The 16,917-nt window shown below is 55.1% G+C and overlaps 5 protein-coding genes across 5 annotated transcripts; all 5 read left to right on the forward strand.

Annotated features, from left to right (window-relative positions):
* Positions 1-702: 702 nt before the first annotated feature.
* GLRG_00072 (uncharacterized protein) lies at positions 703-3,047 on the forward strand (the record flags this gene model as incomplete). Its single annotated transcript, XM_008090757.1, has 3 exons — positions 703-1,382; positions 1,446-2,150; positions 2,210-3,047. The coding sequence occupies 3 exons, from the start codon at positions 703-705 to the stop codon at positions 3,045-3,047; spliced, it is 2,223 nt and encodes a 740-aa protein (XP_008088948.1).
* A 1,323-nt stretch (positions 3,048-4,370) lies between these two features.
* GLRG_00073 (uncharacterized protein) lies at positions 4,371-6,190 on the forward strand (the record flags this gene model as incomplete). Its single annotated transcript, XM_008090758.1, has 2 exons — positions 4,371-4,572; positions 4,626-6,190. 2 exons carry the CDS (start codon positions 4,371-4,373, stop codon positions 6,188-6,190), a joined length of 1,767 nt encoding a protein of 588 aa, XP_008088949.1.
* A 355-nt stretch (positions 6,191-6,545) lies between these two features.
* GLRG_00074 (chromatin associated protein KTI12) lies at positions 6,546-7,808 on the forward strand (the record flags this gene model as incomplete). Its single annotated transcript, XM_008090759.1, has 2 exons — positions 6,546-6,551; positions 6,624-7,808. The coding sequence occupies 2 exons, from the start codon at positions 6,546-6,548 to the stop codon at positions 7,806-7,808; spliced, it is 1,191 nt and encodes a 396-aa protein (XP_008088950.1).
* Positions 7,809-13,277: 5,469 nt separating this feature from the next.
* Positions 13,278-15,416, forward strand: GLRG_00075 (uncharacterized protein; the record flags this gene model as incomplete). Its single annotated transcript, XM_008090760.1, has 1 exon — positions 13,278-15,416. One exon carries the CDS (start codon positions 13,278-13,280, stop codon positions 15,414-15,416), a length of 2,139 nt encoding a protein of 712 aa, XP_008088951.1.
* Positions 15,417-15,642: 226 nt separating this feature from the next.
* Positions 15,643-15,906, forward strand: GLRG_00076 (uncharacterized protein; the record flags this gene model as incomplete). Its single annotated transcript, XM_008090761.1, has 1 exon — positions 15,643-15,906. The coding sequence occupies one exon, from the start codon at positions 15,643-15,645 to the stop codon at positions 15,904-15,906; it is 264 nt and encodes an 87-aa protein (XP_008088952.1).
* Between the last annotated feature and the right edge of the window lie 1,011 nt (positions 15,907-16,917).

Here is a 16,917-nt window from a genome sequence, read left to right on the forward strand (position 1 = left end):
GCCGACCCAACCCAAATCTGCGGAAAGCACCCCATTCCAACGTACCTTGTACATATGCACATGATTGTCGTATTTCCATTTCAAAGAAAGATTGGTTGCCTTTATCTCTTGTTGCGCCGTAATCAAGCGGTCGTGCCAACAAGAGATGCAGGTAGCATACAACCAAGCATCAGTATGCGGAAATATTTCATCAGTTGAAAGAGATCAAACTCTATCAAATGGGCCATGGGTTCCATCGAAAGCTTCCAGATTAATTGTAAAAAGAATTCTTACAATCACTTGATGAATATTCTCTTGTTCCACCTCCAACCCTCCTTTGTGACTATGTCACTAATGCCCCCTTTCCTGCAGGTTGGTCCCCCGCCTCTTCATGTTAACCAGTCACAGTTGAGACTAATATAATTCCCGGTTGTCTAGAGGACAAGGATGGAGTGCCTGTGGGTGTTGCACGGTATAGTTGCCAGCCGTGATGGCGTTGGAGCCTTGCAGTGACTGCCACCCTCCTGGGTGGACGGCCTCCCGCATGCAAACAAGCATATGCCACAACGTTGCTCATTGCCTTCAAAAACCGATAATTTCCTCTCCTTCCACATTCTCTCATTCTACTTCCGAAAGATACCCAGGATATTCTCTCGATATCCCGCTCTCTACCATCAATACCAAGGAGGCACAAGCAACCTCCCTCAAGCTTCTCTATTCATCATGGACGTCAAGGATGTTTCTGAGGTCGAGGAGTTCTCGGCATACTTCAAGCAGCTGCAGATCACTGCGGAACGGGCGAGGAGCATGAAAGGACGAAGTCCTCGTGATCATCCTTCACCTGCGATGCTCGTCAGCGATTTCAACATGGAGCGGGCCCGGGCTATGATGGAGTTGGCCATGGAACCTGGGAAATACTACATCAAGACTTCACAGATGCCCCCGGCATACCTCCCATGCACCCGACCTACGAACGAGCTCCAGCCCTTGATGATCTCCAAAATGCGGTTGGAGGAACATCACCGTGGTACATATATCCTTGTCCGAACCATGACGATGCCCCACAAGATCAACGTCGTTATGGCCATCGTGGAAGACGAGGAGGGCACGGCGGTTCTGCTCCAGCTTTACAACCAGCCAGAGGAGCCAGAGTTCAATATCGAAGATATCCTACCGCAGCACAGCGTCTGTCTCATCAAGGAGCCCTTCTTCAAAAGGAGCACAGACGGCAAATACAGCTTGCGAGTGGACCATGTTGGAGACTTCTGTCTGCTTGCTAGAGACAATGAGCGCATCCCAAACCGATGGAGATCAGCACTGCGTTTTGTCCCTGACTCGGAGAATATTCGATCGCGCGGAAATGCTGCGGTCGGACAAAAGAAATGGGGAAGAGCAGAGAAGCTGTGAGTACGATGGCGTAGAATTACCGTCGGCACCAATGTGACCTGCCGCTAACTCAAGGCAAGCTATACTGAGGCAATCGCTGCTGCTAAAACACCAGAGCACAAACGCGCGGCTCTTCTCAACCGCTCACTAACTAATCTGCGACTTCAACGACCCGAGAAAGCGCTGCTCGATGCTGTCCATGCCCGCAGCGGTGACACTCCGACCGAGAAGGGGCTGTTCCGGGAAGCCAAGGCTCACTATGCACTGGAGCAGTTCGGCCTCTGCGCCGAGAAGCTGCAACAAGTTCTGGCATTGAACGCCGGAAACAAGGATGCAGAGGCGGAACTTGAGCGGACCAGACGCAGGATCATCGAGCAAGCGACTGGGGACTTCGGGTGGAAGCACATGCACAAGCAGGCCAAAGAAACCCCCCCAACTATCGACTGCGCGACTTACTCCAGCCCTGTCGAGATTCGCGACTCCCCCGGACGTGGAAGAGGACTCTTCACGACAAAGGCTGTCAAAGCTGGAGAGCTGCTCCTCTGCGAGAAGGCCTTCTCGTACGTCTTCGCCGACGAGAATGACCCCGCCGCTTCCAAGAACCTGAAGATCTTGATGAACGTGGTCTCAAAGAAGATAACAATGGGTGGGCAAGCAACACTCATTTCCACCGTCGTCCAGAAACTGTACCATAATCCCGAGGCCGCTTTGCGCTTCACGGAATTGCACCACGGAGACTACGAGGTAGCGAATGCCTCTCAAGGAGAACAGGTCATGGTTGATACGTAAGTGAAGGTTTCGTACCATATGCTCTTTGATAGCACAGCTGCTGACATTCTCATAGGTTCCTTGTCGAACGTATCATCAGCCTCAACTGCTTTGGCGCTCCGCGAACGACCCTCGAGTACTTGGAGAACAAGGAAAACCTACGTCAAGAGGACAAAGACCAGACTACCTGCGGCATCTGGACCACAGCATCCTTCATCAACCATTCCTGCATCGGCAATTGCTTCCGCTCCTTCATTGGCGACATGATGGTCGTGCGAGCTGGCAGAGACCTCGATGCCGGCACCGAATTGCTGTTCAGCTACCGACTGCCCGAAGAGGGAGCAGACTATCAGGCCACCCAGACTGGTTTGAAGCACTGGGGTTTCATCTGCCGTTGTGAACTCTGCGAAGAGAAGAAGGCGACCTCGAAGCCAGTGTTTCAGAAGCGCCAGCGGCTTGTGCAGGACTTGAAGAGCTCAATGAGAGCCTGCAGAACTGCAGCCCATGAGACCAAGGTGCTCAAGCTCCTTTCCCAAGTGGAAGACACCTACCCCAATGGTAAGGGAACGCTGCGTTTGGAGACCTGGGAGACCTACGTCGTACTGGGCCAGAAGCGCGTTGACAGAAGGAAGTTCGTCCAAGGCCTCGAGTTGATGGTCAAGGGCCTCGAGGCCCTCGGCTTTGAGGTCGTGGCCTACCCCCTTGGAAAGGCCTCTGGCAAGCCAACGCTGGAGATCAAGAAATGGGGCCAAGCCAACAAATATCTCGTCCAGGCCTTTCTCATGATGTCCCACACTTACGCAAATCTTGCGCCCGAGTTGTGCCGGGTCGCAAGAAGCTATGCTGAGACTGTGTACGCTATCACGTATGGAGAGAAGGACACGATCGGTACCGTATTCGAGGACTTCAAATAGTCGCGGCGTCTAAAGGGGGCTGCAGAGGGGCGTAGAGGTTGGCTGTTGCTCATAGAATAATTGGGTTTGGCGCAGATCTCGGCTCTCGTCAGTCAATACCTAGGCTAGGTAGCCAGGCACTTCTATAACTCAGATATTGGGATCACGGTGAAGCCAACGATGGACATTTCTCCGCATTGATGCTGTTGAATGGTTGGTTAACTGTGTATCCATAGCTTGTTGCTGGTTAGGGCGTTGAGAAGGTACCTCAGACAGAGAAAGACTTCCACTTGATACTCTGTCCCATTGTACGTATGGTTGTGACTTGTAATGGGACACTACAGTACGTTATCCAGGCGGTCCCTCTTAAGGTCGCACAGGTACACAATGATAGGTGTAAAGTTACCTTGCTTACTTAGTCAAGCCCGTGCTGATTCTGCTGTTACTGTACTGTAGCAGGTACGTATATTTGTTGTTGTTGTATCTAACGCCAGGACGTCCCTATTTAGGGCAAAGGGCGCCTACTGCTAATCCTAGGGCTTACGTTGCCTACATACATATAGAGTGGTATAGGATAACAGTGCTATAGGCACAGAGGGTCCTTTTTGCCTTTAGGGGTAAGAGTTTAATCTAGTGCTAGTTTTAGTACTAACTAGTGCCTAAGGCTCTAGCATAATTTTCCTTATAGGAGTAATATTAAAGTGCTCCTGTCTAGCACACCTTTAGGACCTAAGCCCCTAGCCTGCCTAGAGCCTTCCTTTCTTATAAAGGTCTATTAGATATACTTTTACTTAGCTAGATTCCTTATTATTCTTCTTATTAGTACTAATTTATTTAAGTTTTTACTAAAGTAAATAATTATACTAAGAAAAACCTTTATAAAGAAAAAAAAAACCTAGTATAGCTAGTTAGCTTATATAGTAATATATAAAGTAAGGGTTATTATATTAGCCTAAACTCTCTAGAAAGGCTTTTAGCTTGTCTCTTTAGTATAACTTATTTATATAAAGGTGTGATAGTAAAGAAGAGGTATGTTATTATAGTAGTGTTAAGAATAGATTTTACTAAAAGAGACTATATTTATGTACCCTATTAGGGATATAGGGCGTCTTCTATACGTTTTTCTAACAGAGAGGTCCGTGCACCTATGGGTTAAAAAATAAATAGAAGGGAGAGTTGGCAGGTACGTATAAGTACCGCCTAGGTTGTTGGTAGGTACCTCGGCACCAGGCCTTTATAGCGGGTTTCTGAAAGTTACGGAAAGCCCCCCCCTGCTCAAGTTTAATTGCTAGCATCGCGTTATCGTAACCCGCCTCGGACGCGTCAAAAAGCCCACAACTTGCCATGGAGCTCTCATCGCCCCTGTCGGACGTGTCCGCTATATCGTCTCCAGCGTCGTTTCGGACTGCATTCCAGTCACCCGATGTCGCTCATGCAAAGAGCGCAACTGGAACTCCCGCACAACTCAAGCCCATGTATTCCCCCGCGAGCCAGCTCCCTCGCGAGCTGAAGGAGCACTGTCTAGTTTACTTGGAAGAGCATCTCTGTATATTCGCATCCCGCCCACAACCACGGCAACTCCTGCTGACAGGCATCTAGACAGTGGCGCGCTCGGCCTCTATCATGGCCTCCTCACGGCAGGCCACTCGCGAAAGGACAAAGTCAAGAAGCCTGTTCATGTCCCGCCGCCGGCCCACCTCGCCCTCCTCAACACGCTGGCCATCCATCCGAGCCACACGACCCGAGCCGCCGGGTCCGAACGTCTAGAGATCGGCTCGCAGGCGCTGGCCTACCTGCGGAACCTTCTCGGCATTGCCGGCCCCGTCAATGCCGGCCTTAGGGATGCGTTCCAGTTCCACGGCGCACAATACGGCCGCCGGAATCGATACCACGAAGAAGAGGATGTCGACCTCGAAGGAGACCAGATAGCCAACAACAAACTCGCTAACGAGGAGAGCATATGGCACCGCGCGCAGGACTTCTGGTCCGTCGTGGGCTGGGCCTTCAACTGCAGCAGGATTCACCCCCATCGTTGGCGCTTCTGGAAGGTCTGGCTGGAGTTCATGCTGGACGTCCTCGAGACCGACGTGTATGAGCGGAAGCGCATGGACGAGGACGCGCTTACCTCTCCGCAGGAATGGGCCAACATGAGCGAGTCCATCCTGGTCATGTATATCCGGCAGAAGACCGACTCCGGCAGGGGCGCTCTGAGGATGATCCTGCAGGCCGTGTTCGCCGATGGCTCTACCTCGTACATGGCTAAGTTTCCCGAGGTGTTCAACAAGGAGACAAAGGGACTCGCGAGCGACGACAAAAAGCGCAAGCGAATGGCCACGCTCGACATCGAAAACGACCAGTTTGGCGACTACTTCAACGACCCGACAGACTCTGAGCCTTCGGAAACGGGCTCGCCTGGAACATCGCGCACCTCGCGCACACCGCAGACCAAGTCCGAAGAGGCCATTGTGCCCGTGCTGGCCGAATCCATGCCTCTCCGCCTGCGGTTGATGGAGCTCATGTCCGAGGTTGCCTACAACCTCCCGGAGACATTCATGGACCACAATGATTACGCGACGGAGCTGTGTAGACTGCTCAAGCAGCAGCCCCTATCGTTCTTCCATCAATTCATCACAGATATGAACGTCTACGTCCAGCGCTATGACGGTGCGTTCAAGATTGACCTCCTGACCATACAGCTGGATCAGCTGCTTCCCAGCGGATACGTGGATCCTAGGAAGGTTTGCAAGGGCGAGAGCAACGGCATCGTCATCAACGTCGACGTTCTGGAGCAGTGCTACCTTGGTACGAATGCTAACACCATCGACCCGGACGACAACGCCAGGGTGGCGCTGATCCTTGAGAGCCTGCTCCACATACTCCCCGCGGAAGGCATCAGGGAAGCCAGCGACCGGCTCCGCGAGGCGACGGCCCAAGGCATCGAAGCGCGCGAGGCGAAGGCCAAGGGCTCAGGCAGGAGGGGCGCGACGACCGCGACCCGTACGGGCCGCGGCAGGAAGGGCCCAAATGCGCGGGACCTGCTTGCCAGGGAGATGATGGACCTAGCGGGAGAGCGTATGTTGCTTTACATCGACATCATAGCCGCACATACTTTTGATAATGGTGAAGATAAAAATGATGAAGGGGACCATATCATGGAAGACTGAAAGGGCGTTTTCGCGAGAAATCTGGGGGAAATTGCATTTGCTACAGAAGGGGAAAATTAGGCGTATACAGGAAGATACCCATACTCGGAATTATAGAGGATCGGAAAGGAAAAAAAAAAGCTTTATCTACTGGGGATTCATTTGTCCCTTCTGTCGTGTGCTTTGGTTCCCTGATCATTGGGGGACGACAGCTATACAAGTCATAATTAAGCAGGGGTAGCTGATTTCGTGGGAGCGAAAAAAAAAAACCCTCTAGAAACCCCGCCAAAGTTTGTCACTCACTTGGTCTCTCGACCCTACAACCCAAGAAAAGCCGTTAAAACGTGACGAGCACGAGGAATCATAGAAAGCCAAAATGCCGGTGAGTGAGAGAGAGAGAGAGAGCCAATCGAAGGAAGCCAACGGCGCAAGTTCACTGACACCCGCACGATAGTTGATCGTAGTGTCGGGCCTCCCGACGTCTGGCAAAACGCACCGCGCGAAGCAGTTGCAAGCCCACCTCGCCTCCCGCATCGCGGCTGCGGCCGCCTCCTCCTCGACGCCGGCTGAGGGCGGCAAGCAGCCACCGTACAGGCTCCACTACATCTCGGACTCGACCCTCTCGATCCCGCGCGACGTCTATGACCTCGACCCGCAAAAGGTGCGCGCGCACACGCGGTCGGCCAACGCCTCGGAGAAGGACGCCCGCGCCGCCGTCTACGGCGCCGTGAAGCGCGTGCTCTCGGACCGGGACATTGTCATCCTGGACGGGCTCAACTACATCAAGGGGTGGCGGTACCAGCTGCACTGCGAGGCCAAGGCCGTGAAGACGCCGAGCGTGGTGCTCCAGATCGGGTGCGGAGTGGATAGGGCGAGGGGCATCAACGAGGAGAGGTTGAGGAAGAGGAGGAGAAGAAGAAGAAGCGAGGGCGAGGGTGCCCCTACGGCAACGGCAGCGGCGACGGCAATGACAACAACAACAGCGCCGGCGATTACGACTACGACTACGACCACGGGGACGGCGGAGGACCCCGCCACGAACGACAGGACAACGACAGACGCCGGCGGTGGGGAGGAGGAGGAGGAGCCTTACGAGCCGGACAACTGGGAAAACCTCGTGCTTCGGTACGAGGAGCCGAACCCGATGACGCGCTGGGACAGCCCGCTATTCACGCTCATCTGGGACGACGACGCCGCGCAGGCGGCCCGGGTCTTTAACGACGTCTGGGACGCCATCGCGGGGACCGGGCGCAAGGCCGTCAAGCCCAACCAGGCGACCGTCCAGCGCAGCCGCGACGCCGGCGGCGACTACCTGTACGTGCTCGACCGTGAGACGCAGGACGTCGTCCGGCGCGTGCTCGAGGCGCAGGGCGAGGGCGGGGAGGATGGCGGGGAGGTCACGGTCCCGCGCGGGGCCGCGGGGGCGGGAGCGGGAGCGGGAGCGGGGACGGACGAGGGCCTGGTCGTGAGGCTCCCCGGACGTAAGGTCGGGCTGCCGCAGCTGCAGAGGCTGAGGAGGGCCTTTGTCGGCCTGAACCGCGGGGGCATCGGGCTCGAGGGGGTCGGGAGCTTCAGCGTGGAGAGGATGAGGGAGAGTTTCGTTGGGTACCTGAACGATTCGTTCGACCAGGAGGGCTGAATAAGTGCGGCGTGGGAGCCGTGCTGGCACCTCGAAGGTTACTATACAATTGATACCCCCCCTCCCGCGCGCGTTCCTTTCTTCCTTTGAGATTGTTCGCAAATCAACGCGCAAGAATGTTTCCCGTGTGAGGCTCTCATGAGATCATGCGCCAAGTATAATAACAGTAAGGCACGGCGGCTGGTCTGGCTCGCCATTTAGAGCTCTACCTGTTGTCACCACCTCGGCAATAACCCCTTGTAGGCACACCTGCCTTGGTGTACAAATAGTGACCCCCGCCAATGCATTCTGGCAGGCAATAGGTCGTATGAAAGCAGCCGGACTTGATTGGGGCATTCGCAACTCGCATTTCATCATTCATTCAGCGTCTGGACCGTCATGGTCCAGGCATCGACGGCAAAACAGGCTTGACTGTAGCTCAGCGACGCCGATCTAGTGGGAAATGCCGTAAGCCTCCCGGCCCGCATCGTCCTCACGCGCATTGGCAAGCCCGTACAGATGCCGGGTGTTGGCAATGCCTATGCGGCTATATTGCCATCCCACTGTGGATGGAAACTTGGCGTGGAAATGTGGCCAATCGCCCACCAGGAGGGACACAACAGAGGACGCGTGGTGCCTGTGGCGCGTGGTTATCTCTACGAAAGCCGGTATTTGGTTCTCTTTCGGGCGGAATTGCTCGTTCTCCAACACCAGATCAGGAGATTACTGCGTCACCCCTTCCCTTGATTGGCACAGCTGAGGGGTTGGGGCGAGGGTCGACAGCACACGGCTCGGGAAGCCTGAACAGCCTTGGTAGAAGCATATCTCAGTGAAACGAAACTGGTGCTGGAACGACTTGAAGAGCCGCCCGGATTCCGAGCAAGGTGGCGGCCCTGTTCCGCAGTCCTGGGTCAGGGCAGATGCGGCTCACCAACCGGATAGCGCACGAGCGGCCTTGAGACGTGTTTCCGCGGTCCGTTCCACGTCACGTTTGGGACAGCCCAGATGAGCAAGACAGCAGCATCGTCGGGGTGCCGCAACTTCCTCAGAGCTAAGGACCTATTCTCGATTACGAAGCGAAGAGAGCAGATCGGCCATGTGCCAAGGGAGGACAGAAATGATGGAGATGGGGCCATGATGGGCTGGTCAAAGTGCACCTCGGATGGCTAGAATGTGAAAGCGGAGAAATGGCCAGGGATTCCCAGGAGATGGAAACGAAGGCGCCGGTGTGGCATAGCCTAATCACCATGCTGGTGGTTGACAGTGATGCGACTCAGGGTACGTTTGGCCAACCTTCCTCGAAAGGCGGCAGCTCCCGGAGGCGATACAGGTGGTCGCTTGCTGACCGGTGCACATGCGTGCCGATCAGGGAGGGGCCCGTTCAAGTGAGACGGCCACTTTGCCGCCGGCCTCTGGCCATCCGACAGCAGAAAAGTTGTCTGACACAAATGAAGTAAAAAGAAAAGAGATTGAATAACAAATGAATAAGGCCAACAAGTCATGTACCTTTGAATGTGAACTAACACGATGAGGGGTCTCAACGTGGGTATTTGGGAGACTCGATAGGGCAACTTGTGAGCGGGCCGCTGCGGCAATCTCGACGAGAGTAGGGATAAAGCAAGCTCTATGGTTGGATCATACTGCTGACGTCAGAGCGTGGCACGAAAGGCGTGTACAGATGCAGTTCGTCTGGAACAACGTCAGATTTTACAGTTGGACGGGAGGATTCAGATACTCTTTGTGGCGGCGGTAGCGGCAGCGGCAACTCTCCCCCAAGCCACGCCAGAGAAAATAGACAATGGATGGGAATGAAGGAAGGGGAAAGAAGAAGGAAGGGACGATAGAGACGGACGGGAGAATCGCCAAGCCTGTGGCCGGCCACGAGCGATAAGCTTTGCCAAGAGAACCAAAGCCAAGACGGGCAGGTGTGGGAAAAAGGCCGGGTGGGACTGTGGGTTTGGGTTTTTGGGTTTGGGGGGAAAAAGTGAAGTACCTACACTACGAAGCATGGGGACTGGGGAGGAAAGGAGAAGGGAGAGGGGGGAAAGCCAAGAAAAAGTTCAAGCCACCCGCCAGCCCATCGTCGATTGCGGGCCAAGGAACCTACCGGTACGGTTAAAGAAATGAGCAAAGCAGGGAAGGTATGGATGGATGGTTGAGTCTCGCGGGCCAGACCACACACCTGCCTACCTAGGTAGGTACTAATACAGGGCACATCCCATATCCAGAGCACGCCCGGACATTGAGGCGCCTGCTCGTTCGCCTGCAGCTGCAACTTTGCGTTGGTGCTATATGTGGTAGCATGTGCGAACCTAGACGATATTTATTGTACATTGTACGACTGTGGTGGTCTGCGGGGTTCGATGCAGCCCACACGGTCCGAAACCGTTCATTGGCTCAGGTAATGAATGGTATGGTGTGAGGTAGTAAGCCAACATCAGGTTTTGATCTGAAGGTCACCCGCCTCCCGAGAGCGAGTTTGTGTGGCACGGCTTGCACGGATGGGTCTTTGACAGGGCATGGCAGCAGCGCTTGCGTAGGGTGCTCTGCAGCAACGTACGATTAGAAGTTAGATGTGGTCGTCGCTTGTAGGTGGTGTGCCTTGTGTATACTATGTATATCGACGATGCCACGGACGACTCGCTGGTGGGCTGGTTGATGACCATCGACGTGCCATTCCCCTAACCAGCTCGACAGCGAACGCTTACCGAGTATCCGTAACGGCTTTTGATTGAGGGGGAAGCGACGACCCAGTCAAGGTGGTAGGCACAAGATTGGCCACCCAACCCCTACAAGCCATTTGCCCGTTAGGACGTTGGTCCGCGACCACGGGCTGCATGTGATCCGTAATTCTGGTTCAGGATGTGCCCCCATTGGACAACACACGAACAGATGGGGGTGGGCCGAAGGGCGAGAACACGTCTCCCCCACACAGTGCCGGATCCTTCCATGGGCAGCTCCATTCCATCATTTCCCCATTCAGGCCAGTGGCCGTCGAAGCAAGGCAGGGCAAAAGGTGGCTAGGCTTCTTTCGGGCAGCGGACGCGTTCGCAAGGCCTCTTCTACATAGTAGTCCACCTTTGACCACTTTACCCAGATGGTGTCCACCGTCGACAATATCCAACCGTCCAACAGACCTACTACCTATGTAGGTAGGCATACGCAGTATACGTGACCATCACATCATGCCTGGCTTTTTCCACCAGAGATCCAGCGGACGTCGCCCGGTTGTTAGGCGCAGGTCGGGGACGGCGACTACGGGCGGCACAGCAGCACACACCAGTTTTTAGAGTTGGCGGAGCCACGATAGACGAGGATCGGGTTGATGTCACCGCTTCCCCTCAAACCCTCCTTCTCAAATGTTTTTGTTTTCGTGACTTCAGCATTTTGATGCGACGAGGGTATGCCAAATTAGAATAAAGTTGGGAAGGGGACGCACACTTTGTCAGCCCTTTCTTTTACCCTTTCCTTTTGTGTTTCAAAGAGCCAAGACAAAACGCCCTGGGTCCAAGGGACCGATGGCGGCCGTCTGAAATCCCGTCCTTGATCAGTACGACTTTCGCCTTTCTTGTCTCAGGGCGTTTTCCTCGAGGCGCGGTGGGGGCCTTACCACTTTCCGCTTGTACGTGCACTTACTTACTATGTACGCGTGGGCACAGGCCATGTAATACATAGTACTGTAGCCCGCTCAGTCTTCGTAGCGTTGGGCGTACTCCGTACAGTGTCTCAGTTATCGCGGCAGTACGTTCACGCCAGTAGGTTACGTATTCCTGCGGTGCGTCGCGAGGGGAAGAAGAGAAAGAACAAGAAGAAGGCGCGAAGGGGGAAAAAAGAAGAAGAAAAAGAAAAGGAAAGACAGAGCTCCCCAGCGCGTCCTTCACTTCTCAGTACACTGGACAAATACTACTATCTGCAGACAATACCTAGGCATACATTCGAACATTCTCTCTTGGACGCTTTGGGTGCCGTCGCGATGTCATACCCTCCAGTCTTGGGAACAATCCTCTTGTCAAAACGTGCTCGAGCGACAGGTGACTTGCCCACTTGCCAACTTCCCCTCCCATCCTTTGTCCGATCTCGATGGCTGGGTTACCGAGGGCTCCAGTGAAGAGAGTCTTTGCCCGTCTTCCTCTTTATGCGATAGGATTGGACCTTACTCTCGAGTTTCTCGGTTTCTTGCAGCCTTGCCCAGGTACCAGGGGATGGGCACCTCACACTCTATCACGATAAAAACAGCAGCTTCTAAGTGTGGCAAAACTTTGGAATTGAGCTTCGTGGCGGTAGGTACGGATCAAAGATTTCATGTTGAATGGCGTCCGGGCATTGCCATGCAGCCATGGAAGGACCCTTCTTCTTGGTCTCCGTAGATCGCCCCCGTCTGGGTCCGCCAAGCTGTCAGCATACGATCGCGTAGCGTCTGGAGAGCCGGTGCCTCTGACTCGGTATTGTACAGTGAGCCGACTGTGTGTCCCAGATGGAAGGCACCGAACTCCACTCATCTCCGTCGCCTCAACCATGCACAAGTAGTTGTCGGGTTAAGTTCGTATCCGGTAGCAATTAACACAGTTAGCGAACTCAGACGGATGCAGGGGTGTGGGGTTAACATCCCAGCGCATCACTACAGTGTGATCTGCCGTCCTCACACAGTTATCCGCTGCCGTCAGCACCACCCCCTCAGAAAGAGAGGAGAGAAAGTGATAGTGTGTCGCCGCTGTTCTCCCCGCTCTCCCATATCCATCCGCGTCCCCCCGAACAGTTAGTCCAAAACACTTTCGAGACGGTCGACAACTCCACCACCACCAACAGCAAGCGCCAGATTTGGACAGCCCGATTCCAACAAAGCGCCAAAACATACAAGGCGCTACCTTACCGGTCTACTGCTGATGCGTCAGGCCCCCCGAAATAGTGAACCGGTCTTCTTCCCTCGGCCTCCTTCCCCTTTTCGCCCTTTATTCAACCCCCCCAAAACCCTCCTTTCCTCCCAATAATTTCTCGGCGCCCAGCCTGCGATCCCTCCCACATCCCCCACCCACAAGCCTTCTTGGGACCTGTTCTCCATCATAGCCACCGACGATTTCTACTTCGACCCGGTTTATTAACAATTCGACTGTGCGACCCTTTGTCGCTTTTTTGCTCATTATCGGAGGATTTCTTGAATAATAGATGCTTCGTCCGCCGAACTCCGCGTCGGTTCTCTAACAGCCTTGTGCGCGGAATTCAAAACGTCCCGGACTCGTGTCCCTCGACTCTCGCTGCAGCCATCCGCCCGACCGAGTCTTCCCGAATATCCGCGTCCCTCGACATCGACGACAACGGCGACAACGGCAACCCCGACGTCACCGTCAATCGGCACTGCGAAACCACCGACGACTGCCACGTCTATTCGATGGCGAGTGTTCACGAATAAGAGGAAGCCTCTTTAGATCCTCACCTGCGGCTGGCCGCTCTGTTCCTCATCGACAAGCATCTCGACGAGTAGGCGCCGCAACCATGAGTGACAGCCCTCTGCCCTCTCTCGGGGCTGCTGGGGCCGCCGCGGCGAAATTCATCTCTGCTGCACCCATCATTGTCGCGAATAATGGCGCCAACTACGAAGAAACCGCGACCGGAGGCGCGGTACAATACAACGACCTGCGTGACCCCTTCTACGCCTCCATTTTCCCCGTCTGCTACGCACTCGCCGCGACGACAGTGACGGCCTACATGCTCGTCATCATGCTTTTCATTACACCTCGTTCCTTTCTCGATGGTGGTGTCGTGTACTTGGGTCGACGCGGGTTTACCAGTGGTGGAACATCGAATGGAATCAGCATTGGAGGACGACCGTGGCTGCAGAAGGTGGCCGCGGTAACCGTTGCAATCTCTCTCACAATAGCCAGCGCCGACACGTTTAAAGTTGCGGAACAACAGTACCAGTGGGCAATCCAGGACGCCAAAAAGATGCAATCGGAGGTCCTGGACGGCACCGAACTAAAGGTCATTCGCCTGATCTCCGACACATTTTTGTGGCTGGCGCAGGCCCAAACTCTCATCCGACTCTTCCCGCGCCAGCGGGAAAAGGTTATCATCAAGTGGACTGCATTCGCGTTGATCACCTTGAACCTCATCTTTAGCGCACTGAACAGCTTTCAATACCCCACCAGCGGGAGCAACGGCAACGGCCGTCCTCGAAGCTTTGTCGACGCCGTTCCCGCTCTCAGCTACCTATTCCAACTCTCCCTCGGCCTTTTGTATGCTGCTTGGGTTATTTACTATTCGCTTATGAAAAAGCGATACGCCTTTTATCATCCGTTGATGAAGAACATGGTTTTGGTCTCTACCCTTTCCCTCTTTGCCATTCTCGTCCCGGTCTTCTTCTTCGTGCTGGATATGGCACAGCCCGACTTTACGGGATGGGGAGACTACGTCCGCTGGGTTGGTGCCGCAGCTGCCAGCGTGGTGGTTTGGGAATGGGTAGAGAGGATCGAAGCGCTGGAGAGAGAGGAGAAGAAGGACGGCATCCTCGGGCGCGAGATTTTTGACGGAGACGAAATGTTGGAAGTATCCGCCTCTGAGTTCCCGTGGCTCAGGAGAAGGAAGAACAGGAACGGCGGCCGCGATGGAGGTGACGGTGGTCAAGACGGCCCACAAGGTGGTGCCGGCGCTCAAGGTCCCCCTGCCAGTGGCAGAGCCAATCTCTGGCCCGGCATGACACAGATCGCCTCGAGGTATCGCGCCAATAACGCCAACGGTGAGCCGAACAACGCTCAGAACAACCAAAGATCCATGGGTGGTCTCTTGCGCCCGCCGGTGTGGCCTTCTCGACCTGCTCCGGCGGTAACTCCCGTGAGCCGAACTGATACAGCAAGCGCGGCGAGCACCGTATACGCTGTCAGATACCAACTGCCATCGGAAACGACCTCGCGCACACCAGAAGCCCCCCCTCTTCAGGTTGCTAATCAGCCTCAACGTAACGCCGCAGCCGCCACGGCCAGAAGCCACTCGGCATCTTCAAGAAGCGAGCCAACCTCCACTGACGAGGACGCGTCGATGGCAGCGCCCATTCCTAGACAAGCTACTCACAAGGCTGTTGAAATTGACACCGAAGCTCAGGAAGAAATTGCCGCAAGAGGCAGAAACGGATGGAGATCTATTGTTGCTAAGCCCCTCTTCCGACGGACCGCTCGCGACCCGCCCGCCGAGGTGATGGCCCATGCAGAGTCCAAGTCAGAGACTCGTAATGGCCATGATGATACTGAAATATGGGATCTCCGGGCTCGTTTGGAAGACTTTGCCGCGACACAAGTCGAAAAGATCAGAGAAAAGATGCGCCCAACCCCCGAGACAGATAGTCTACCAGTGACCGTCATCCCGGCGCCGCCGAGGCAAGGTACGGCACTGGCTGAGGTGCTCGAAGAGAGAGGTCAAGAATCCCCCGAGCGTGCGGCACTCGACAGGACAGCCAGCAACTACTCATACCAGTCACGGGACGCGAGCCAACCCGCAGAGTCGGCCGCGTCGCAACTGAACAGACCGCCACTCTGGCCTGGCATACGATCTCAACAACACGAGCACGAGCCTCAGTCCCCCGGACCGCCTTCCCACGGTCGGCGACCGGGGGATGACGTGGGCCCGCCGCCTACTCTCTGAACGATCCCATCCAGCTGAACGAGTTTCTTTGTCGATCTTAAAAAAGCGATAAGCGTGGCACCATTAGCCTTTTTTTTCTTCTTCTACATCTTCTGCATCGGAAGCGAGCGTAACGGCGCATCACCAAGGGACGGGGACAACGGACGGCTCCTACGCGAGCTTTGGGTTATTTTTGATCTGATATTTTATCCCCCCCTCCCCCAACACCAAACTATCTACATTGCGGATGGGGCGAGACGGATATGGGCGGCGATGCCTCCCACAAGGCAGGGGGGGAACCAAAAACTTTATCTTCTGCGAAATAATGAGAGGGGCCAATGTACGGGCACCCGTGTATATGTTTGGAACGAAGGGGAACAACAGCCATGCCGGCGACGCAGGCTTAGATGGGCGTTTGAATGACTTTAATTTCTGTAGGGCAGCAGTCACACTTCAGATGACCATGCAAGGGGAGATGGGGAGGAACGCAGGCGAACGCGCTAGGGAATAGGAAGACCTCATGTGTGCGAGGACAGCAAAAGGGGAAAGGGGGATGGTTGGTGGGAGGAGATACCAAGACGCTGTCAGAAACGGGGGATGGACATGAGGTGGTGAGAGGAAGATTTAAGCGATAGCCGCGCTAGTGAATTCAAATCAGTTAACATTCAACCACTTTACCTGCTGCTGCCTCTACTACCGCCTGCCTGGCTCGATGCTCGAGCCACATGCGCGTAGATTGGGATCATGCAAGACTAGCAAATTACAGGGAAAGGCGTCCGGCTGATTCAAAGCATCGTGTGATTCGGGCAAGTCTTTTGACGGATACGCACAAGGGTTGGCTAGGTATCCTGCCAGACAGACGAGACGACTGAGTCTTTTGTCCGCGAGCGGCGGCAGTGGTTGGCGGGCGGCGACACGCAAGCGGCGTCGCTGACGAGAGTGTGGGACGATGCTCGTCAGTCTCCGTGATGAAGGCCCTATGGCGTCTGGGAGGGATGTGCACTGCGTGATGAGAAGAAGTCGTCGATGCGCCGCCCCCTCGTGTGAGTAAGTCGGGGGGAGGGGGTGACTGACTGACTGACTGACTGACTGCCCCGTCACCCGCGGGCGTGGCAATCTCGATGGGTTCCAGAGGGAAGAAAAGTGCTGACTGAGGATGAGGAGAGTGGCCCCAAGATTTCCGGACAGCGAGACGCCGTGCAACGCGCACGGCGTCCCCGTGAGTCAATAGTGAGTGACGAGACGAGACGCCCAATCTGGGAATGTCGACGGCAGCGTGGAAGCGGGCTCCGTCTCTTCAGTTCTATTCCGGAAAGCTACCGGCGGCTCGGGAAGGGAAGGCAACAATGTCAGGTACTTACCTACCTTGACTGTAAGAGTCAAGGTAGGTAATTGGAACGGCTGACAGGTGGAGATGGCGAGCAGGCACGCGGGTAGGTTTGGGGGGGGGGGGGGGGGGGGGGGTGCGCGCACCGGCCTCCTGGCTCAGACTGGGGTGGTGGTTAGTTTGTCACGGGAGAGA

Source organism: Colletotrichum graminicola, assembly GCF_000149035.1.
Source record: "Colletotrichum graminicola M1.001 genomic scaffold supercont1.1, whole genome shotgun sequence".
NCBI classification, from domain to species: Eukaryota; Fungi; Ascomycota; class Sordariomycetes; order Glomerellales; family Glomerellaceae; genus Colletotrichum; species Colletotrichum graminicola.